Source organism: Dreissena polymorpha, chromosome 5 (genome assembly GCF_020536995.1).
Source record: "Dreissena polymorpha isolate Duluth1 chromosome 5, UMN_Dpol_1.0, whole genome shotgun sequence".
Lineage (NCBI taxonomy): Eukaryota > Metazoa > Mollusca > Bivalvia > Myida > Dreissenidae > Dreissena > Dreissena polymorpha.
In genome coordinates, this window is record NC_068359.1 from 123738742 (window position 1) to 123763467 (window position 24726).

General features: G+C 36.1%; 1 protein-coding gene across 10 annotated transcripts in view; it reads right to left on the bottom strand.

Moving 5' to 3' along the window:
• The window catches only part of LOC127880794 (phospholipid-transporting ATPase ABCA1-like), a 128500-nt gene that overhangs the window by 68793 nt on the left and 34981 nt on the right, over positions 1-24726 (bottom strand). For 3 of the 10 annotated variants that reach the window (XM_052428211.1, XM_052428213.1, XM_052428210.1), the window contains exons 5-20: positions 24353-24486; positions 23936-24054; positions 22685-22981; positions 21526-21606; positions 19733-19964; positions 18006-18113; positions 16935-17077; positions 15994-16110; positions 14856-15077; positions 13718-13923; positions 9230-9406; positions 6494-6716; positions 2925-3146; positions 1823-2027; positions 1131-1253; positions 25-202 (exon numbers count right to left, since the gene is read on the bottom strand). In XM_052428211.1, coding sequence (XP_052284171.1) covers positions 25-202; positions 1131-1253; positions 1823-2027; positions 2925-3146; positions 6494-6716; positions 9230-9406; positions 13718-13923; positions 14856-15077; positions 15994-16110; positions 16935-17077; positions 18006-18113; positions 19733-19964; positions 21526-21606; positions 22685-22981; positions 23936-24054; positions 24353-24486 — 2787 coding nt within the window. The other 7 variants (XM_052428212.1, XM_052428217.1, XM_052428216.1 and 4 more) reach the window with 7 other exon arrangements.

A 24726-nucleotide genomic window follows, 5' to 3' on the forward strand; every position in this document is an offset into this window, starting at 1 on the left:
ACAGAGACTCAAACTCAAACATACATGGTGGTGGTTTTTCCGGCCCCATTGTGCCCCAGGAATGACGTGATCTGGTCTTGGTAGAAGTTAAGGTTCAGCCCATCCACTGCTGGTTTCTTTGACGATGCATACTTCTTCTTCAGGTTTCTTATTGCCACTCCGATCTTTTTGTCCTTTGGCTCAGCCTCCATTGTGTCTGTGTCTAGAAAACATGAATTACCTTATTACCTTAAGGTGTGATTTTAAGTATCAATTTACAGAAGGTAACACAACGCTGTGCAAAGACAGCACAAAACTCTTTGTTTTAAATAATGTTAGCTACACTCGATCGCATTGCTAAATGACCTTTTCCATATGAAGAAAGAATGATATATAGAGATTTCAAAGATTTATGTCAGTGAACATCTTAATTTTAGCAGAAAACAAATTGAATATAATAAAAAAGAGTTTATTTTCACATAGATCTTATAGTACTCAAGTGAAGTAAAAGTTGGCAAAAAACACAAAGAACTAACTACTTCCATATAATTAAGAATTCATAGCTCAGTTTTTGCCCTTTAAGTAAGATATCTACACCTCCTTACTTTGACCATGGTTAATTTCAGCCTTGTTCTACGAAAACTAGGGTTAATACATGTGTGAAAAGTGATGTCCCAGATAAGCCTATACAGCCTCTATAGGCTAATCAGGGACGACACTTTCTGCTTTTATGGCATTAAAAAAAAAAAAATCTCTTCTAAACAAAGATCAAGTCTAGTACGATTGTGTTATCTCTCATAAGCCTGTGCAGTCAGCACCAGCTAATCTGGACTGACACTTCAAGCAAATGCATTAAGCCCAGTTTTTCAAGAACTAGGCGCATTTCATCCTTTCCCACAGTAAAACTGGCAACATGCAACCAGTATAAAACCAGAACAGCCGGCCAGTTACAGTTGAATGCAATTTGCTGCTCATAAGTATCTCAGGGATGGAAATAAAGGATTAAAAACTGGAATCTAGAATTTATTTTTACTTAAATTTGATTTTTGAAGGACTACAGACCAGTTAAAATGGGTATATAAGTGATATATGCGTATATAAGTGATAAACGTTAACTTTGGAACAACAAGGACCAGACAGGGCCAACTTACCTCTTGGGTTGAGATTGGTCATGCCCAGCTGGTTGTCAGACCTGTCGTGGTTTGAACCGCTCGAGCCACACCAGTAGGACTTCGTGAACGGGAAGTAGAAGGGCTTGGGGATTCCATATTGACCTGTGGAACAGTAAAATAGCTGTATTGACACCATACTGTCAAATTTAATAGCTTGGGAAATTCCACAAACCAACTGAGCCTTTCACTGGCAAAAGGGGGCTTTATAAATGCTCCTAAAGTGTCATCCCAGATAAGCCTGTGCAACACTTTTGCCTTTTATATTTTTTAAACAATGTTTATTCTTAGTGAAAATACAGTTAAGGCAGAATGGGACTTTATGCACATGCATTAAGCACCATTTTCCCAGAGTGAGGCGTAATAACATCTTATGTAAACTGAACATCAGAGCGACAAAACAACCGTCTGACAGAGGGACTCATAAATTGTACCTACTCTTAGAAAGTTGTAAAACTATTTATTCAAGCTCGATTGCATCAAAAGCCTAAGCCTTATTGAAATGCTCTCTAGTCCATTTTCTGGGTAGAACCAGTACAAGGTTTCTTTTGCGGAAAATCAGAAGAATGCTTCCACATTGATCATCAAACCCTTGGCCTCCTGGTTGCTGGGCAAACATCATACTCACTACTAAGACCATGTTTATGTGGGTAAAAATAAAGTCAGACACATACCTGGAAAGACGGCCTCGATGTACCAGGTGGCGAGCCCATAGAGGAACATGTCAATGATCATCATGGTGATGCAGTGGAGCATGTTGAAGTCGTCATCATTCACAGGACTTATGCCCATGTTACTCCACTGCAGTCCAATGGCTTGCTCCTCCCACAGCGCAATGAAGTTGCATCCATAACCGAAAGCAACATTCGACAATAGACCCTGAAATTTGGATTAACTAAATGTATCAAATGTGACCGAATGGCAAGCTTGACAACAGATACTGAAATTTGGATAGGCTCAAAGTTGCACCCATGAAGGAAAGCCATATGTGACAGCAAACCAGAAAATATGGATTTGTTCAAAGTTGTTAATGTACCTGTGACTAAAAGTTACGTTCCACAACAGACACTGAAATTTCAATTTACTCACATGAACAAAACGCCTGGTTTGACAACAGACTATGAAATGAAGTTTCACCCATGACCAAAAGCCATGTTCAAAAACAGTTCTTGCAATTAAGTTTCACCTGTGAAAGAAAACCCTGTTTGTTAACAGACAATACCATTTCAATTTACTCACATGACAAAACACCACAGTTGACAATGAATAAACCAAAGCTATTAAGAATTTGCCAATATTAATAAAAGTTTCTTACAAACCAAAATGCTTACAATTGCATTTGAGAACGTTAAGTCCATACTGTTTTTAAAATATTCAACAAATGAACATTTCCAGTTTTCATTAAAACTCTTCTAGCGATTATTTCAAAGAACAAAAATACCATGTTCTGGAAAAACTGGGCTTCATGCATGTGCGTAAAGAGTTGTCAAAGATTAGCCTGTGCAGTCAGCAAAGGCTTATTAGAGACAACACTTTCAACTTTTATGTAATTGTTTTCATAAAGGAGGTCAATTCTAAACAAAAATCCAGTGTTGGTGGAGTGTTGTGGCAGATTAGCCTGTGAGGACAGCACAGGCTAATTAGGGAAAAAACTTTTAGAATATGCATTAAGACCAGTTCTCCAAAACCCTGTCGAAATTTTTACAAACAAAAAATATGCTTTTCACACAATATTTGTCTTCCTCTAATCTAGTACTAAAAACAACAACAACTCACCACAGACATTTTAACCCTCCTAGGTAGCACATCGTCGAACTGTAACATCAGCATGTAGGGGAGATAACCCAGGAAGTATATAAAGCCTGCGCAGCAGGCGGCAAGGTTCGGGCGTGAGAAAAACACGCTGATCAGGAAACAGAAGATTATGGTCACCGTGGTGAACAATGTCAGGAAAAATAGCACGGCCGAGGGGTCGGAATGCTCTAGAACTTTTCCAACCTGAAACAGAAAAGGGTAATATGTGTAATGGAATCAGTATGGAATACTGATAAGTGTTATATGGAAAACTTATAAGTGTTTTATGGAAAACTGATAATGTGTAACATGGAATACTGATAGGTGTAACATGGAATACTGATAGGTGTAACATGGAATACTGATAGGTGTAACATGGAATACTGATAGGTGTAGTATGGAATACTGACAGGTGTAGCATGGAATACTGATAGGTGTAGCATGGAATACTGATAGATGTAACATGGAATACTGATAGGTGTAACATGGAATACTTTTAGGTGTAGCATGGAATACTGATAGGTGTAACATGGAATACTGATAGGTGTAACATGGAATACTGATAGGTGTAGCATGGAATACTGATAGGTGTAACATGGAATACTGATAGATGTAGCATGGAATACTGATAGGTGTAACATGGAATACTGATAGGTGTAACATGGAATACTTTTAGGTGTAGCATGGAATACTGATAGGTGTAACATGGTGTAACATGGAATACTGATAGGTGTAACATGGAATACTGATAGGTGTAGCATGGAATACTGATAGGTGTAACATGGAATACTGATAGGTGTAGCATGGAATACTGACAGGTGTAGCATGGAATAAAGAACATTTTGTCAACACGTTCATTCGTAGATTTTTTATTTTAACTTGTTTGTAATACTTGTTTGCGTTAAATCACAGAGGCTATAAATTGCAGTGGGGCGAAGATGTAACTTGGGAGTCACTTGCAGGAGATGGACCCTGTTTATCACATGCCAATACACTAGTTGTTTGTTATCAGGTTATTGTAACTGGACCTTTTTATTGTATGCTAATTAACTAGTTCATTGTTATGATTAGCGCATTGAATGAATGTCAACAAGTATTTTAAGTCGCTTATCCTTACTACTAGTCTACCTGACCAAAGTCAACGCTATCAATACAGCTTTACTGCATGAGCGTTTTACAGGACATTTTATGTGTCAGTTAATAAGACAGCATAATGAAGTCCCCTTTGTGTAATAACCAGATATCTAAAAAGCAAAACAGATGCAGGATGCATGCCTGGATTACTGTGGATACTAATTTATTTCATGCCAACAGTAATTCAGTCTTACTTTTAATTTTGTTTCAATTATTGAACATAATTATAAGCAAGGACCTTAAAAACCGGAGAAGCAGTATAAAAGGGCCACAAACTCACAAAATGTCTACTTTACAGTTGTACACTGGTGTGTAAACAGCACAAAACAAAAATTATTATTTTCATAATATTTAAGTTTGCATTTAATATTTTTCAAATGAAATTTGGCATACATATACTTTAGTATACAAACAATATGTTTGTGTAATTTGGTGGTTGAAAGTTATATAGTTATTGACTTACAGAAAAAGTTTTTTGTTGTCTGCTTGAAATTTAAATTTCCCTGTAAATGCTAAGCACTGCCCACTTGAAAGGTTAAGAACTTCTCTCAGCCAATAGCTAGCGAATGACTCAAATCAAGTTTACATGTAAATACAGATGCAATGCCATACCAAATGGCTGTCTGCTCAAACAAGTGTTTCTATTTATAAACACTCTAATGTTATCAGCAAATCACTGGCAGATAAACTCAGCCCACTAGTTAATGCAGGTTAACATTTTACCACCGCAAAATCAAGCAGTTCAGATCCGGCTTTTAAATTCGTCAAGTAGTCTACTGATAAAAATACCGAGTATACAAAAAATTTAATGTTTGGCATATACTGTATTTTCCCTTGTATAGCGCGCATTTTTTTACCTCCAAATTTCAAATAAAAAAGTTTGTGCGGGTTATACATTGATACAACGCTAAGCTGACTGCTAAATTGCAAAAAATTCATTTCGTAATCGTAAATATTCATAATAGCTGCCATTTTTTTATTCCAGGAAAAAACACGTTATAATCTTACAGACTGAAGGGGCCGTTGTCGAAACAACAAAAAGTCGGTAACGGCAGATATGAACGGGGTAGCATTAGTTATTTACAAAAAATAAAATGTTTAAATAAAGTATGCAAACATTTATTTGTGTGTGTTTGTGCACTTCTACCGCCATTTTTGGTCAGATTATGCAGCTTACGTTGGACTTGTAAAGGTATTTGGTCTATTTTGAAGGTAACCGTAGGTTTGAACAGGGACTTCTTAAGTGTTTTCCAGTTTGGTCCAGGTTTTTGGCGCCTTCATTGTTCATCCCATTCACGCCTGTGTAGTGCAACAAAGAATAACCCAACTTGTCCAAAATAATAGATTAGCAGTTTTACATCAATACTGACATATCTCAACAACTGTAGCCCTGTGTCCCATGCGCCACAAAGTTTTTATTCAGCATTCAAATTTAAAGCCCATGCTTTCCCCAATGAAAAATGACACGATGTACATGAATTCTTATTTTCTCACGTTTTACACAAAATGCATGTGGACTGTTAATCTGTTGCTAGAAATTACATAAGTGTCAGTATAGTGCTATGCAACCCATGCTCCTTATCATAATGGTGCTTCCTATTTTGAATGCTTAATTAAGCTTTCCAAATCCCCGGATTATTGGATTGCGCAATAGTAAAATGGCGGCCATTTTCAGTCCAATTTGGTGGTTTTATTGTCTTTAAATATTTTTGTCTCCATTTTTGCCTTAATAAAACAGCCTGCGCGCTATACATGGGGGCACACTATACAAGGGAAAATAAGGTAATAATGATTTCACAGCATTTGAAAACGAAAAAGTGTAATATGGACTTAGTATTCAATAAAGGTGGAATATTGACTTGGAATTCATTAAAGCGGAGAAAGGATAAGTGTAATACAGACTTGGAATTCAATAATAGTGGAATACAGATAGGTGTAACATGAACTGGACTTCAAAAATAATTGAATACAGATAGGTCTAATATGGACATGGGAGTTGGCGCAAGCTAATCAGGGACGACACTTTCCGCGTTTATGGAATCTTTAGTTAAAAGGACGTCTCTTCTAAACTTAAGTCCATTTGAGGCGGAAAGTGCTCTACCTGATAAGCCTGTTCGGACTACACAGGTTGATCTCAGATGAAACTGAAGCAAAGTGAAAAAGGCTAAATGCAAACAGCATAAAACCAGAACACAGAACAGCCTGGGAGTAACTTACAGTCTGTTCAGGTTTTATGCTGTTTGCTACTCACCAGTATCTAAGGATTGGAAATGTCGCCTTTCAAACTAGAATCTAGTAAGAAAGGTCTTTTATTGAATTTAACTCTCTAGGGGAATACAAACTCGTCAAAATACATATGTAAGTGGAATAGGTTTAAGCCAAGTCTTTCCAGAAAAAGGCTTATTTAAGGCCAGTACCTTGAGTAGTATAACCAGGAGGAGATTGGTGAGGAACATCATGACAAAGGCGTTGATGAACCATGCCATCCAGTGGACCCCGTTCCCGAGGCCCATGATCTTCATGATCTCTTTCAGACGGCGATCCTTCTCGTACACGATACTCTTGCACAACATGGCCGTCGTCAGGATCCATGCCAGGATCATGAACAGCGGCAGCATACGGGATATCGCGTAGATAAACCTGTGGGAAAGAAGGGGGAGCAACTGTTATTGGAGCCAATGGCTCTTCCAAAAGACTTAAAATGCACACAGAGTAAATTTCAGTTTTGATCTCAACTTAAAATGCTTTTCTTGTAGGTTTTCTGTGACAAATTAGTATCTTTTTAGTAATACCAGTGTACCGCGCTATTGAAGATTGAAATACGATTTTTGTGTTATATAAGTGTATTTGTATTTGTATAACTGTTATTCTACTGGTGTTGAAAACCCTGAATGTGAGGGGAAGGAATAAGGTGAATAGCCTAGTGGTATAATGATAGTAAAACTAACATAGGTAAGGCTGGTTTTAGTCTAAGAATTTTCACTTGCTTATTTACCATAACTAAATACGAAATGACGTTTTCATAAAAACATAAACTTACATTATCTTAACATACATGGCTTTTTTAAAGTTTGACTTAAACAAGAGAAAAAACAAGAGATGTGTTTGTCAGAAACACAATGCCCCCTAATGCGACTCTTTGATTATATTTTTTTTTACCTTTGACCTTGAAGGATGACCTTGACCTTTCACCACTCAAAATGTGCAGCTCCATGAGATACACATGCATGCCAAATATCAAGTTGCTATAATCAATATTACAAAAGTTATTGCAAAAGTTTAACCAAGGTTAAAGTTTGTGACAGACAGACAGACAGACACATACAATGACAGACAGACAGGCCAAAAACAATATACCCCCGATCATTCCATCCGGGGGCATTAAAACTTAATTTACAAACAGGCAATTTATCAAGACATTTTGACAAGAATGTTATTCTTTGTGTTGATTGTATCAGTCACCATAGAGATTATTTTATTATAATCAGTATAAAGCTATCACTAAGACACGATCTACAAAACTACATATCGCCATATTGGTGAAAAAAGGTACAATGTGCCTTCTGATTTCAATGTCACATGGTACCTTTTTGCACCCAGGGATATAACACATTCAAAACAAGAAGTGTGAGAAAACATAAAATGTTATGAAAAAAAAGTGAAAAATATATGGGATACATAGAAAGTTGTATAAAGGTACATAAAGATGAGCATTTTTAATTAGTGCATTATTTTGAGTAAATTGACGGTTAACAATCTATGATTAATAAACACAAAACTAAAACCACAGAAATGGAATGTTGTAAGGTTTTCCGATGAGTTTGTTTATATTTATTATTCCAACATTCAAGACTAGACTTCCCTTTTCAGACAAACAAGAAAAACAAGATCTGTCACCGTAGGATGACTTATGCCCCCTATAAACGCTTGATAGAAGTTATGAGCTTTTTTCAAAACCTAAATGCAGATTTCGAAACCTAAACGCAGACCCTAAGTTTAAGGTCAAGGTCACAGGGGTCAACATTTTTGAGCGTATGGAAAGGCCTTGTCCATATACACATGCATACCAAATATGAAGGTTATATCTCAAGGGACATAGAAGTTATGAGCTTTTTTGAAACCTAAACACAGATTTCGAAAACCTAAACACGGACCCTAAGTTCAAGGTTAAGGTCACAGGGGTCAAATTATTTGTGCGTATGGAAAGGCCTTGTCCATTAACACATGCATACCAAATATGAAGGTTATATCTCAAGGGACATAGAAGTTATGAGCTTTTTCGAAACCTAAACACAGATTTTGAAACCAAAACGCGGACCCTAAGTTCAAGGTCAAGGCCACAGGGGTCAAAATTTGTGTGCGTGTGGAAAGGCCTTGTCCATATACACATGCATACCAAATATGAAGGTTGTAGCTCAAGGGACATAGAAGTTATGAGCTTTTTTTTTCGAAAACTAAATGCAGATTTCGAAACCTAAATGTGGACCCTAAGTTCAAGGTCAAGGTCACAGGGGTCAAAATTTGTGTGCGTATGGAAAGGCCTTATCCATATACACATGCATGCCAAATATGAAATTGCTATCTGAAGCGACATAGATGATAGAAGTTATGAGCTTTTTTCGAAACCTAAACACAAAGTGTCACGGACAGACAGACGGACAGTCCGATCACTATATGCCCTCCTTAGGGGGCATAAAAATTAAAACATTAACCTTCCTCAACCTAACATGATTTACTTTTAACCCTTTCGCTCTCAGGAGCAAAGTGTAAAATGGCTATGTGCAAACAGCATTAAACCAGAACAGCCTGGGGGTTTTATGTTGTTTGCTGCTTAGTTTCTAAGGTTTGGAGATAAAGCATTAAAAACTGAATCTAGTAAGAAAGGTCTTAAATTAAATAAAACTTTCTAAGGGACTACAAATGCGTGAAAATACGTATCTAAGTGGTAAAGGGTTAAAAGTGTCTCTCAGTCATCAATGAAAATCAATATAAATGTTTTGCTAAATAAACTGGCTTTAACACTGTTTAAAAAAACAGCAAATAACAAATATTTAAGATATATTTTCCATGATTTCTTTCAAAATAACAGCAAGAATTAGACGTACATGTTGCCTTAACATTGCTTTAAAGCTACAATTCAAAATTCAACTCACTTATCTTCCGTATAACAAGGATAAGGAAATTGCTGAGTGACGATCCCTACATCTTGCTTAAGCCCCGTTTGCAATTTGATCACCGAATGATCGATCATGTCTTGGATGTATACAAAGCCATTGAGGAAGTATTTTAGATCGGGCCACGGGCGGCGTCGGGTGCCGGGGCGGGGGTACCTTAACAAGAATTTCAAGGAAAGGTTACAAGAGATTAGATCAATGATTATGAGATGCTAGTCGAGATGATGCTGATAGTGTGAGCCTTGTTCTGGAAAAAATGGGCTTAATTCAGTTATTAGCATGCGCAGACTGCACAGGCTAGTCAGGGATGAAACTTTCGGCCTAGACTGGATTTTCGCTAGGAAAATTCTTCCTTTAAACAAAAAATACCATAAAAGAGGAAAGTGTTGTTCCTGATTAGCCTGTGAATACTGCACTGGCTAATCTGTGATGAAAATTAATGTACATACACACATGCATAAAGCCCAGTTTTTACATTAAAAGGCTAAAATTGTTCTTCTCTGGCCTGTCTGTGAAGAGATACTTAAGAGATGTGAAATCAATAAATATCCTCGTGCACAGCAATTAAAAGACTGCATTGTTCTTGTTGTTCCTCCTCCTATTTTTGTTTACAAATTACCGTCTCTGAGCAATTCAAGAAATTATTGGTGTGCTATTTACTCTTGAACAAATATTGTCTTAAAAAATGATTGTTAGAAATTCAATAAGCATATTTTGAATAAATTCTGACATGGCAACAATTGTTTATTGATTTCACACAGACTTGAAAATGGGTGAGGATTGGATCATTTCTATGGCAACAAAAATAAAACATAGTTTTGTGTTTAAAATTTTTAATAGATGAACACTATTTAAATTTAAAGCATTTTTTTTTCTTTAACAAGAACCAGGCAAGATGCCTGCTTAAAGACAAACAATCCTCCCCCATATTCAAACATTTGATTAAAAGACACACTACAGTGCAGAAGAGGCACATGGGTGGTTACACACTGCATTACTGGGGCTTAAGCAGCAAACGCAACTTATGCTGACATACTTGTCCTCAATGTAACATGGGTAGGGAAACTGTTGCGTAATAATGCCGACGCCCCTTTCGACCCCAGTTTGCATCTTAATGACAGCGTGTTCCAACAGGTCTTGTATGTAGACAAAACCATACATAAAATACTTCAAGTTCCACATCAGGCTTCTTGGCCCAGGTTTTGGGAATCTGTAAAAATCATTTTCATTAATCCTTTCTGGCTCAGAAGCAAAGTGAATGGCCATATGCAATAAAAACCAGAACAGCCTGCAAGTAATTCTAAGCCTGTAACTATTTCTGTTACCAAACAGGTTTCAAAATTCTTCAGAAATAAAACTTAAAGTAAGAGAATATTCCCCACATGGTCTTCTAACCACATAGCCATTTTTATCACCATAACTTAAGTTCTCTTTGAGTTGTAGCAGGATCTTAACCTATGTTTTCACTTATTTTTGTAACCAAAGCTACCACAATCTTTGTTTGATAACAAAAAAAATAAAAATGTGCATATATACACATACAAAGTTTCATCATCTTATCTTTAGAAGTATTTTTTAAATAATGGCAGGATCCATGCTTTTCTTACAGACAGTCGGGACATATGCACAATTGTCAAGTTGATAACATTTAGTCCCTTGCTGTGAAACCGGTAGGGCACTAACAAAGATCTGGGAAAAATGATTGTGTGTAAAGTGTCGTCCCATATAAGCCTATGAAGTCCACACAGGCCAATCAGGGACAACAGTTTACGCTTGAATGGATTTTTTTGTTAAAATTAAGTCTCTTCTAAACAAAAACCTACTGTAGGCGGAAGGTGTTGTCCCTGATTAGCCTGTGCAGACTGCACGGGTGATCTGAGACGACATTTTTCACACATGATTTAACCCCCCTTTTTACCCAGAGTAAAGCTCATCATCATTTTTGGTAACCATTTTTCATAAAAATCAAGCTCCTCTGTTTTGCATCAATATTCTATAGTAGGCGAGAAAACTGTCTGAAACGAGGTTTTCACAGTATTTCAAGCAAAACATTTGTCTCCTACTGGTGAGAGACCCAAACAAATAGAATCTAAATAATTGAGCCGTGTTCTGTGAAAAGGATGTTTATTGCGTGTGCGTAAAGTGTCATCCCAGATTAGCCTGTGCAGTCCGCACAGGCCAATCAGGGATGACACTTTCCGCCTAAACTTGATTTTTGCTAAGAAGAGACTTTCTTTAAACGAAAAACATCGTAAAAGCGGGAAGTGTCGTCCCTGGACTACACAGGCTAATCTAGGACGACACTTTGCGCTCATGCATTAAACCCCTTTTTCAGAGCACAGCCCAATCATTTTCAAATTGTAGTCTTTTCACATAAACTGTGTCATCATCAAATCCAATTTCCATTTGACAGGCAGGTGTGTCATTAAACATGTTGTTCTCCACCTAAACCTGTAGGAGACTTATTTTCCTAAGTCATACAAAAATGGGTATAATGCTTTTTGCCACCAGCATAGCTCCAGACCAGCATGCACATCAGCGGTGTCTTCAGCTATCATGTCTGCTAATGATAGCTCCAGACCAGCATGCACATCAGCGGTGTCTTCAGCTATCATGTCTGCTAATGATAGCCCCAGACCAGCATGCACATCAGCAGTGTATTCAGCTATCATGTCTGCTAATGATAGCTCTAGACCAGCATGCACATCAGCGGTGTCTTCAGCTATCATGTCTGCTAATGATAGCTCCAGACCAGCATGCACATCAGCGGTGTATTCAGCTATCATGTCTGCTAATGATAGCTCCAGACCAGCATGCACATCAGCGGTGTCTTCAGCTATCATGTCTGCTAATGATAGCTCTAGACCAGCATGCACATCAGCGGTATCTTCAGCTATCATGTCTGCTAATGATAGCTCTAGACCAGCATGCACATCAGCGGTGTCTTCAGCTATCATGTCTGCTAATGATAGCTCTAGACCAGCATGCACATCAGCGGTGTCTTCAGCTATCATGTCTGCTAATGATAGCTCTAGACCAGCATGCACATCAGCGGTGTCTTCAGCTATCATGTCTGTTAATGATAGCTCCAGACCAGCATGCACATCAGCGGTGTCTTCAGCTATCATGTCTGCTAATGATAGCTCCAGACCAGCATGCACATCAGCGGTGTCTTCAGCTATCATGTCTGCTAATGATAGCTCCAGACCAGCATGCACATCAGCGGTGTCTTCAGCTATCATGTCTGCTAATGATAGCTCTAGACCAGCATGCACATCAGCGGTATCTTCAGCTATCATGTCTGCTAATGATAGCTCTAGACCAGCATGCACATCAGCGGTGTCTTCAGCTATCATGTCTGTTAATGATAGCTCCAGACCAGCATGCACATCAGCGGTGTCTTCAGCTATCATGTCTGCTAATGATAGCTCCAGACCAGCATGCACATCAGCGGTGTCTTCAGCTATCATGTCTGTTAATGATAGCTCCAGACCAGCATGCACATCAGCAGTGTCTTCAGCTATCATGTCTGCTAATGATAGCTCCAGACCAGCATGCACATCAGCGGTGTATTCAGCTATCATGTCTGCTAATGATAGCTCCAGACCAGCATGCACATCAGCGGTGTCTTCAGCTATCATGTCTGCTAATGAGACCACAAAGTCTTGCATGACGTTAAGCGGACAAAGTAGATCCTGACCAGACTGTTACGATGCGCTGGCTTGTCTTCAGCTATGCTGACCGCATATGGCAAAAAACCCATTTGTGCACGATGTGGTTCAATTACCATTTAACCCAATCTCATAATACCAAACTCTTACCAAAAGTATGCTGAAACAATATATGCATTTTTACATATAATTTTGCAGTGGAAGCTAAAATATAGACAACAGGCACTCACAATTCATTGTAAAATAATTCATACCACTCAAACACAACAGAATAAATGGTTTAATGTTTACATTATCAAATATAGGAAAAAAGTCACAAGCTTACTTTGCTTCACAGTAACATTATCAGAGGGTTCAACTTTAAAATATTTATTTTCTATGAGCACCAGTGCATCAAACACTCTGTTATCTTCATAATATCTTTCTGATGCTTTTCAACACTTTTTTCATAATAAAAGGGTTTTAATTGAGAACTACACATGAAAAATAATGTATTGACATCAAAATAATAACAACATTTTACAAAAAACATTTTTTGCATTTTTTATACCCATGAAAAATTGGACATAAAATTTTACAATTAACAATGAAATTTATAGATAATTTTCAGTGTTAATTTTCACTGTTTGAAATATTAACAGTGTAACAGAGATAATGATCGATAATTTTCACTCTACTTTTTCACAGTTTGAAACAGAGAATTACCGGTTTTAAAACAATGATATTCCTCTAAACACCACTAAAAGCATACAATAATATTTTACTTCATAAAAGAATTTAACATTAAAATACTCACTTATCCCGGACTCTTTTGGTTGAGTCCACTTTATCAACATCCATTCGAATCTTGTACTCAATTTTCTTTGGCATCACACTGGTGGTCAGATCCATTCCAACGAACTCAATAGCGGCCCAAAACAAATCGTTCTCGATCATTTTGATTCCATCTTCCATCATTTGGGTATTGTCTTTGTAAGGAATGAACTTGTCAAAGTTGAAGCACTGAAAAATTGCACTAAATGCTTGAACAACACGGGCTATAGTTGTTATTATGAGTATAACATAATAAATATGATAAATAAGCCTTGCTCAGGGAAAATGGGGCTTAATGCTTATGAGTTGTGTTGTCCTAGATAAGCCTGCACTGTCTGCACAGGTTGATCATGGAATACACTATTAGATTTAATAGTATCTTGGTTTAAAGTAAGTTATAGCTTCTAAGTAAAAATCCAGTTTAAAGCATCATCCCTGGTTAGCATGTGCAGACTGTACAGGCTATTTTATTTCCCCTTGCATTTGTTTTAAAATTTATCCACAACTTGAATAATTTTATAACTAAGGATTCATATTTGTATTAAATAAATTCTTTGCAGGCATAGAACTAACGATCGCAAGGCTTAGTACATACATCTATTTTAAAGTTAGCCCTTATTTTTTGGACTTGATCAATTCACCAAAGATTATCAAATATATATATGGAAGCAAATTAACTACGGCTACATTTTACCAATGGTTAAATTTTTAATAACATGGCCCAATAACATGGCCTTGGTGACATTTGAGCAATAACCTTCAGTAATGGATGGAGATGAGAACATATTCCTCTAACAATCAATAAACAGTATTTTGTGTATCTTTTATTTTGACACAGTGGTATCATCCAAAAAGATATATATAAAAAAAAATCTGAAATAATTATCAAGATTTGTATGTGAAAAAAATACCATATTAAAAATTTAAAGCAAAGAAGAAACCATGGATTATGTCAATCATACTACCCAGAAGAGAGACCAATGTTTCTAGTTTGGAATATTTTGTTAAAATAGGTATGTATGTATGTTTGTGTTGTATTACTTACACATGCCCACTATTAACTAAATAAATGATGCTGAAACCAATCACACTACCAACCAAACTAGATGAAATAAACTCACATCCATGTACTCGCTAACAAAGCCAAATATCTGGTCCACGTAGCCCAGTAACACCCTCCAGTCGTAACTGGTCATATTGGGGCCATTGTTGATGAAATTTTTCAATAATTCACATGTAGCCTGCGCGTTGCCACCAGTGGAATTAGAGTAGCCTGTTGTCTGCATCACACGCTCAGCTAGGCTGACGATTGTCTCGCAGGTGTTACCAGAATCTACGAGGCTCTATAAAGAAACAATTTTTACAAACTTTTATAAAAGTAAGCCTTTCTTTTCGAAAACAGGGTTTCATGCTTCGCCTTGTGCCAAAAGTGTTTTCCCTGATTAGACAATCCAGTCCGCCCAGACTGGATTTTTGCTAAGAAGAGACTTTCTTTACATGCTAAATACAATTAAAGTGGGAAATGTTGTCCCTGATTAGCCTTTGTGGACTGCATCTGGGCTGACACTTTAAGCATATACATTAAGCCCTGTTTTGCCAGAATGAGGCTGAAATTTATTTCATGTCTGAATTGAACATTGAACCATGCTGACTACCGTGTGTAACAAAGTGTGCACTTTTTTAATAGCCCACACATTTTTCCAATCGGAATTATTTGATTTGTGTCATGGACGAGCCAGTCTCATACCGTATGCAGCCAGTGTAGCTTAACCCTTTCCCACTCAGAAGCAAAGTGAAAATGGCTATAAGCAAACAGAATAAAACCAGAACAGCCTGCAAGTAACTCGCAGTCTGTTCAGGTTTTATGCTGTTTGCTGCTCATCAGTATCTAATGGTTGGAAATAAAGCCTTTAAAACTTGAATACATGTATAGTACGAAAGGTAATAAATTAAATATAACTTTCTAAGGGACTACAAATATGTAAAAATATGTATCTAAGTGGTAAAGGGTTAAGGCCAACCTGCTCATTTGCGCAGTTATCAGGAGCTAGGCTGTTAACTATAGTCATGCAAGGTTTCATGGCAAATAGCAGGCTGCTCTAGAGGTACAGTACACTGACCACTTATGGTATAAAACTGATTTTCACACAACATTGCTTAATTGTAATTAATTTGTATGTGTCACCATGAATAGAAATTGCTAAGGTTTATGATAATCATTTCTGATTATGATAATATATTTGACAACAATATGAATACCCTGAGTCCAGTCATGAAATCACTGCTGTTGAGGAACTTGTAAACGCTGGGACTGTAGTTCCCCCATGCGTCCGCCAGGTCTCGAAGACTTTCAAGGTCACGGAAAAACTGCTGTGTCTAAAATGAAAACAGGCTCATTGAATGGAAAAATGGTTTATTATGTCAACATGAAAACTTTCAGACCCAACAGTTTATCTACATCTAACTTATAGAAAATTCAGGGTAAAAAGTTGTTGCTACAAACTTTAGAGTTGGGTACAAGAAAGACAGAATTTTAGCAGCGTAGTCCCAGATTAGCTTGTGCAGATTGCACAGGCTAATCGGGGACGACACTTTCTGCTTTTATGGTATTTTAAGTTTAAATGAATTCTATTCTTATGGTAAAATCTAGTTGAGGTGGAAAGTGTTGTCCCTGATTAGCCTGTGCAGACTGCAAAGGCTAATCTGGCACCACACTTTACGCACATGAATTAAGGCTGATTTCTCAGAGGGTGACTAATTTCTTGCTTATTTGGGGGCCTGCAGAATTCTTCAGCACCAATATTGATAATCTTATATGTTTTCCACGAGCCATCTTAAATTAACTCTGTTAAATTTACAGGCAAATTTGTTGATTTTTTGGGGCCTGAAGACCCCTTCAGAAGCAACTACATTATTGATGATGTCATAGAACCTACATAAGTGATGATGTCATGGCATCTACATTATTGATGATGTCATAGAACCTACATTATTGTAATTTGATGATGTCAAACAACCTTCATTAGTGATGATGTCATAGCACCTACATTATTGATGTCATAGCACCTACATTATTGATGATGTTGTAGCACCTACATTATTGATGATGTAATAGCATCTACATTATTGATGATGTCACAGAAGCTACATTATAAATGATGCCATATCACCTACATTATTGATGATGTCATAGCACCTACATTATTGATGATGTCGTCTGTAACAGGGTTCTGCGGGTAGTAGAGAATGCAGCCCCGAATAAATGGCTTGATCTGTCGCCATAGAAACCGAGTCTGAGTACCACTGTTCTCCAGTGAGCTGAACAGCGCTTTGCATCTTGGAGCTAAAAGGAGAACAAAATTATATATGTTACTCGCTCTGTGCAATTATTAGTATATCCACTTTGGTTGCAGTTTACTCACCCTGATGAGTTAAATGAAAGGGGATTTTTTAAACGCACTTTTTGAAAAGCAGAGCCTCTGAGAGAGGTATTTTTGCTTTTTTTTTCTGCACAGCCAGTTTTCAATATGATGACAGATTTTATGAAATGACTAGTTCTTTTGTTAAATCTTTTCAACTGGTGAGAATGCAAATATATCTTCCACATTAATCATTCCTTAACAAGAGCTGAGTTTGTGAAACACAATGCCCGCTACTGCGCTTTGAAGCCATATATTCGCCCTTTGACCTTGAAGAATGAATTTGACCTTGACCTTTCACCAGTTAAAATGTGCAGCTCCATGAGATACACATGCATGCCAAATATCAAGTTGCTATGTTCAATATTGCAAAAGTTATGACCAAGGTTAAAGTTTTGGGACAGAAGGACACACACATACAATAACAGACAGACAAGCCAAAAACAATATACCCCCGATCATTAGATCCCAAGGAATAAAAAGTAGATAAAGCAGCTGTTGATTTTAGTACCGGAAATGAATAAGGAATCATTTACATACATAAGCCTGGCTCTGGGTAAACAAGGCTTAATGCAAGTGTGTGTAACGACGTAACTTGTTGTCCCAGGTTACCCTGTGCAATACCCACAGGCTTACCAGGGACGACACTTTCTACTTTTACAATTTTGTTTGTTTGAAGTAAGTCTGTTCAAAACGAAAATCCAGTCCAGCTGGAAAGTGTATTCCCTGTGTTGTGTTGACTTCATGGGCTTATCTGGGACCACACTTTACGCACATGCATTTAGCCCAGTTTTCCAAAAACGATGCTCTACATGTTACATTCCAATTGCATTTAAGAAGTTTTCCACATACATGTTTCCCGTACACAGGCCCTGTCCTTCAGATACTCCAGATCGCTGCCGTTTTTGTTTGCTGGCAAGGAGGCTGGTGATGTTGTCGCTGTTGTTGGTGCTGTGGTGGCTAAAAAACATGCACAAATACCTTTGAAACACCTGAATTAGAATGATTGGTATTCATGTCATTGGTATTCTATATTAATGGGACTGAATAGCGAATATTATAATATTTGCCAGATAACAAATATTTGAATATTTCTTTACATTTAGTCCCATAATAATATGAATTTCCAGATATATAGTGCCATCATATATGAATTTCAAGATAATTTCTTCCATCATTTTATTATATTAATTCTATGATATTATAAACATTTGTATTATAATTTTAGGATAATCAGTCCATCATTATATTAATTACAGGATAGTCAGTACCATTCTTATATTAATTTCAGGATATTCAGTTTGTCATTATATTTATTTCAGCATATTATTCAGTCCCATTAAGTTTTTATTAATTTCACTACATTCAAGCTCATCATTATATATTTATTTTAAGATATCCAGTTTAATCATTATATTAATTTCAGGCTATTCAGTCACATCATTATGTTAATTTCAAGATATTCAGTTGCATTATTATATAAATTTCAGAGTATTCAGTCCCATCATTTATATTATTTATTCCTGCATGTGGCTAATAAAGTTTTTATCTGCAATAGGCAATGTTGTGAAACATCGTAAGAAAAAATTTGCTTAAATGCTGGTGTCTGCTTGTCATGGTGGAGAATAATTTTTAGTCAGGGGTTTTGCTGCCGATCGCCACTGTCCCAAAGTGAGACACATTTTCAAAAGTGGCGACAACATTTTCTAAGTGGCGAATTTCATTCCTGACACTAAAATTGTAGTCTGCGCTAATCTTTTAATCATGAAATAAAAATCAGCATTATTTATTTTAAATCTTCTGAATTCTTTAGGAATTAACTTTTTGCAACAAAAGTAATTTTTAATTCAAAATAACTACGAAAATTTAAAACTCAAATATATTTTTGATGCAGAAATGTGATTTCATTTGATTTTAAAACGTGTTTAATCTACAGCATGGTAAAACAAAATACTTTTTTTGGATTTAATTTCTGAACTTTCAAACACCATCTGTCCTCAATCATGATGAAATTTAACATGAATAAGAAAAGAAATGTGTTATTTCAACAAATACAGATCTTGTTTGGAAGGAGGATTTAGTGCTCTGCATGTAAATGTTATTTTCATATTGTCATATATGTTGGCGACCATATGAAACTGTCAACAATTCTGACTTTGGTTAATGGGTTGAAATAAAGTTTTATAAAAATATATATCTCTAACAATCCATTTCTTCGGTTTTTTGGTTCTATGTATAAATTAATACATCTGAAAAATTTATGCAGTCTACTGTAACAGTTATGTTAACGTTATTTAATTATTTTGGTCACCTGTGTTTTTTATTATATGGAACAAAGTTATTTATATAAAAATAATGGATATTAAGGCTAATGAAGTTTCTTCTTGTAATTCATAGTAATACAAGTAATAATATAGTCAATGGCATTAATTTAGTTGTAAGGTTTTATAAATGCTTGTAATAAACAATAAGGGCAGATTAACCGACGTTATGAAAAAGTGGCGATAACTTTTTTTACAGAATATAACCAAAAAATATTCAAAATTACAAACGTAAATCCCATCAACAAAAGTGTTTACTTTTAGTAAGGTCTTGATTAACAGGGATTTTGTTGTTTGCATCCATCTTGTTTGCCTCGTTTGCATTCACGCTAAATAGTGACCCGTTTCTCCCACACACAAATGTCCCGAGAAGTTCGTAGGCAGAGCTCATCGTGGTGTTCAGGGCCATATTGGCCGTCTGGTTGCGAATATCCATGGCCACATTGTACAAGGCATAGAATGGTTGCTGCCAAGAAGTGTTTCCCCTCAACTGAAAATTTAATTATGTAATTTAGTCATCATGAAGCATGACTTAAAATAATTCTGCCCATCAATGAATGCAACACTAAACAATATTGTTAAGCATGGTGTTCATCAGAACTTACTCAGTCATTCATCAATACCATATATTCAGAAATAAAAACCCTTTTAAACAAGAAACACAAATTCCATGACAAATTAACAAGAGCTCCGTGGTCGGAGACTTATGCCCCCCACCCCTAACAGGCCTTGACACAGGATATTTTGTGTCACAGTGACCTTGACCTTTGAACCAGTCACCCCAATTTCAATAGGGGTCATCTACTTTCCAAGGCCAATACACATAAGAAGTATCAAGTCAATCAGTCAAATGCTTGACGAGTTATTGATTGGAAACGATTTTCACACTCATTGTGACAGTGACTTGACCTTTGACCTAGTGACCCCAATTCAATAGTGGTCATATACTGTCCAGGGCAATGCACATGTGTAGTGTCAATTCAATCGGTCAAAAATGTGTTGACGAGTCACTAATCGGAAACGATTTTCCCACTCATTGTGACAATGACTTGATCTTTGATCTAGTGACCCCAATTTCAATAGATGTCATCTACAGTCCAAGGCCGATGCACATGGGAAGTATAAAGCCAATTGATCAATCTATTCACATGTAATTGATTGGAAACAAACTGGTCTTCCGCCAGAAAGACCGACTGCGAGACAGACAGACAAACATCCAGCAAAACAATATACTCCTTCTTCGAAGGGGGCATAATAATTTTGTTTGCTTAAACAGGCAATGCAAATACATGCCTATGGTGAATAATTGAATAATGAGCTACACAATCAAATTATTATAATTGTTTAATGGTGATACATAAATAAAATAATGTCTTTTTTGACATGTACGGACCCCTTTTTGTTTATAAGAGAATATACAGTAACATTTTCACTCATTGACTATATAAATTTGTATTGGCCCACACGGAAAAAATGATGACAGTATACATATTTTTATGTCTATTTCAAATAGGAATGTTTCTAAAATGACTGAGCATACCCCCAATCAAATCACATTGTTAACTCTTGATCACTCAGATACACATTTTAAAAAGTTTCTAATCCCTTAGACAATCAAATTAAATGTATGACCTTTCTTACTAGATTCAAGTTTTACAGGCTTTATTGCAAAATCTTAGATACTGATGTTGAGCAAACAGCATCAACCTGAAGAGCCTGCGGGTTCTTGACTTAATGCTGGTTTCATTTTGCCATTTTCACTTTGCTTCTGAGCAGGAATGGTTTAACCCTTTCCCACTCAGAGGCAAAGTAAAAAATGTCTATGTGCAAACAGCATAAAACCAGAACAGCCTGCGAGTAACTCGCAGTCTGTCCAGGTTTTATGCTTTTTGCTGCTCATCAGTATCTAAGGGTCGGAAATGAAGCCTTTGAAACTTCAATCTAGTAAGAAAGGTATTTCATTAAATGTAACTTTCTAAGGGACTACAAACACGTCAAAATACGTATCTAAGTGGTAAAGGGTTAAGAAAACAAAGGTGGCAAATACCTACCGCAAGATACAGTTCAAGGACCTCCCCAATAAGCTCCTGCCGTATATCCCGACCTGTGTTCTGTTGAACAAAGTCACTCAACTGAAAGAACAGACAAATGCTCATACAGAACTTTTGAAACGAAATTCCATAATTTTTCTATGACAGTTTTCAATTGATCGATGTAATAGAAATGAACAGTGATCATAGCACAACAATTCATGATCCTGTATATCTTCATGCTTTTGATTTATAACATTTTGATTGAATGGATTTTTCCTTTTTCTTCAACTTAATGTCATGATAAAGAATACAGTTCATCCTCCCCTGAAATCAAATGAAAGTTCAAAGTACAATTACTATTGTACAATTCATCTAAATGTATCGAGATTCATGCCAAACAATGTTCATTTCTCATCAATTTTTATATATTATATCACAACTTATAATAGGCGGGTTTTTTATACTAACATTATTACCTATCACTAGAAAATACATAAATTGATAATACTGGTTTGTTTAAAGCCACACACTTTGCCTCTGACCTTGAAATGAAATACATGTTAATTAATAAATATAGATGCAATTTGAAAGTGTGCAAAATTGTCATTAAATCTATAGCCTAGTTAGCAAGTAATTTATTATTTTTCAAACGGTACCACTTTTAAAACCAAAAGAAGGATTTCTATACGAATACGTCCATTTCGACAAACGCGATTATTTTTAAGTTTTAAAGCGCAAAAAAGACGATTTCGACCTTGTAACCAACAGATATATTCTAATTGGCATAGATAAAATTAAATCTATAGCCTAGTTAGCAAGTAATTAATTATTTTTCATACATGGGAAACTGTTACTTGTTTAAAAAGGCTTTTTACAATTGAGATATTGTCAAAGACAGGCTCCTGTGCAAACAAACTTAAGGACCTATTATAAGCTATGAAAACATCCAAATTCTGTATTTATATTTGTTGGAATAAAATGAAAAAAATGAATTTTTCACGGACACGTAAATTAGTTGATTTTTTATTTTGGGAAAAAAAGTGGAATTTGCTTCGGTCATTTTCCAATGTGTTTGGTCAATGCACGAAATCAACAAAAATGTATGTCTTACAAATAATAATAATGATTTTACAATATGCATAGCCAGTATTCATTTTTACAGTACTACACTACTTACAGATTCAAGAAATCCAGTAGTATTGAAATCTTCTAGAAATGTTTCAAAGACGTTTTGGAACTGCGTCACGGTCAGATTACACAACTCATCGTGGACCCAGTCTGACACAGTCTTGTTGGGGAAGTGAAGGATTTCATCCAGTCGATCCTCATCGCAAATGTTCGTCCGCACGTTGTCAATGGTGGCATTCAGAGTTTGATCAAGAGTGTTGCCCGATGCAATGGAACCCGGTACGTTTTCGAGAAACGAGTCCACAATAAGAAGGATGTCTATTGTGTTCAACCCCTGGTCTAAAATCTGAAATGAATAATATAAATATATTTTATTATCGGATTTTAGCTTTTAAGGATATAAATAAAACATACAAAGTGCAAACAAAAAATATGAAACAATTTTTTGCATTATGGTCAAATTTTGTATTCCAAATTATTAGAAGAATAATAGACTTTATCAACCCTTACTAATATACCATTAAATGTGTACCATTTCAAAAGAAGCTATTCTAACTTTCTTTCCTTTTAAACATTTCTTTTAGCTTTGTACAGGTAAGACACCCAAAGTTTTCTGTTCTAAATGGTATGGTTTGCGTATTGCTGAATTTTTTATGACCTTTATTTCTTACAAGTTGTATAAAACAACAGTCATTTAATACTATGAAAATATACCAATTACAGCAGCATGCATGAAAACAAATCATTGACCCTACCTTATTTCTATCACAGTAAGATAAGTTTGTTTCTAAAGACACAGTAAAAAAAACATGAAAATAAACCTGAACGTGTGGAACCAAACTGGAGGCAGACTCCAGTGGGTAATCTTTAGAAGATAATTTAATGGCCCAAATTCAAAATCTTAAAATAAAGATTATTCTTAAGAATGCTATCTTCTTCAAGTACTTGAAAGAAAAATGTAGCATGGCATTTACTAACACCTTCAAATGTATAATTCTTTGTTAAGGATAATATGTTAATGATATAAGCATCATTTTCAGCCTGTATATATTCAAACAATTAGGTATTTTTTATTCAGTCTTAGACTATTCTGTATTGTTAAGTCTAAGAATATGTTTGTGAATACAAGCTCTGATAAAATATTTCTATCTGAAACCAATCATCTCGGTTAACCAATATTGCAAAATACTTAATAGTAAGAATATATTAATTAATTGCTTTAACGTTTTAATGTTAAAAATACCTGTGTATGACATACTATTCCAAATGGTGCTTTATGAAAACAAAACCATCAACGTACCGTGCGGTTGCTGACAGCAGCTATCAACCAGTTGGTTGTGTTGGTTGATAGACCCTGACTCTCAAGAGACTGTGTTAGATTCTGAACGTCAATCAGGTATTTCCCAACAGTCAGCGAACCTTTCAAATAAAATAAAATATGATTGTATAACTATCAAAACACATCACCTTTCCTGGGATTGTAAAGCATTCTTTCCACACACATTCACATACCAAATAATTATCTACTGAAATAAACGTGATACAAAATTATGACTAACAATATGATATATTTTTTGTGAGTTGACAATCTTCAAAATTGAGATCACATAAAGATTGCACAGGCTAATCTGGGAAAACAATTTACATACATGAATTAAACCCATTTTCCAAGCGGGAGACTCAAATGTATTTTTCAAAACTGAATTGTTGTATCTACCGTTAGCCTGTCCACTCTGCACAATTCGCACAAGTTCCCCGTATAGCGTGAACTCTTTCACGAGGTCGTCAATGAGCAGTGTGTCCACGTTGTTCTCCAAGATGGCCTCCAGGGCATTCAGTGCCTCTGTCAGACTGAAATCAGTGGTCATGGAGATGTGAGAAATTCAAAAAGATTTGTATGATTAAACCTTTGCCAGACTGAAATCAGTATGTTTAACCCTTTCAGCCTGGAACCGAATTTTAAAGGCCTTTGCAAACAGTTTGGATCCAGATGAGACGCCACAGAACGTGGTGTCTCATCAAGATCCAAACTGTTTGCTATTCTGATAGTATTCTTTGAAAACAAAATGTGTTTGTGAAACACAATGTTCC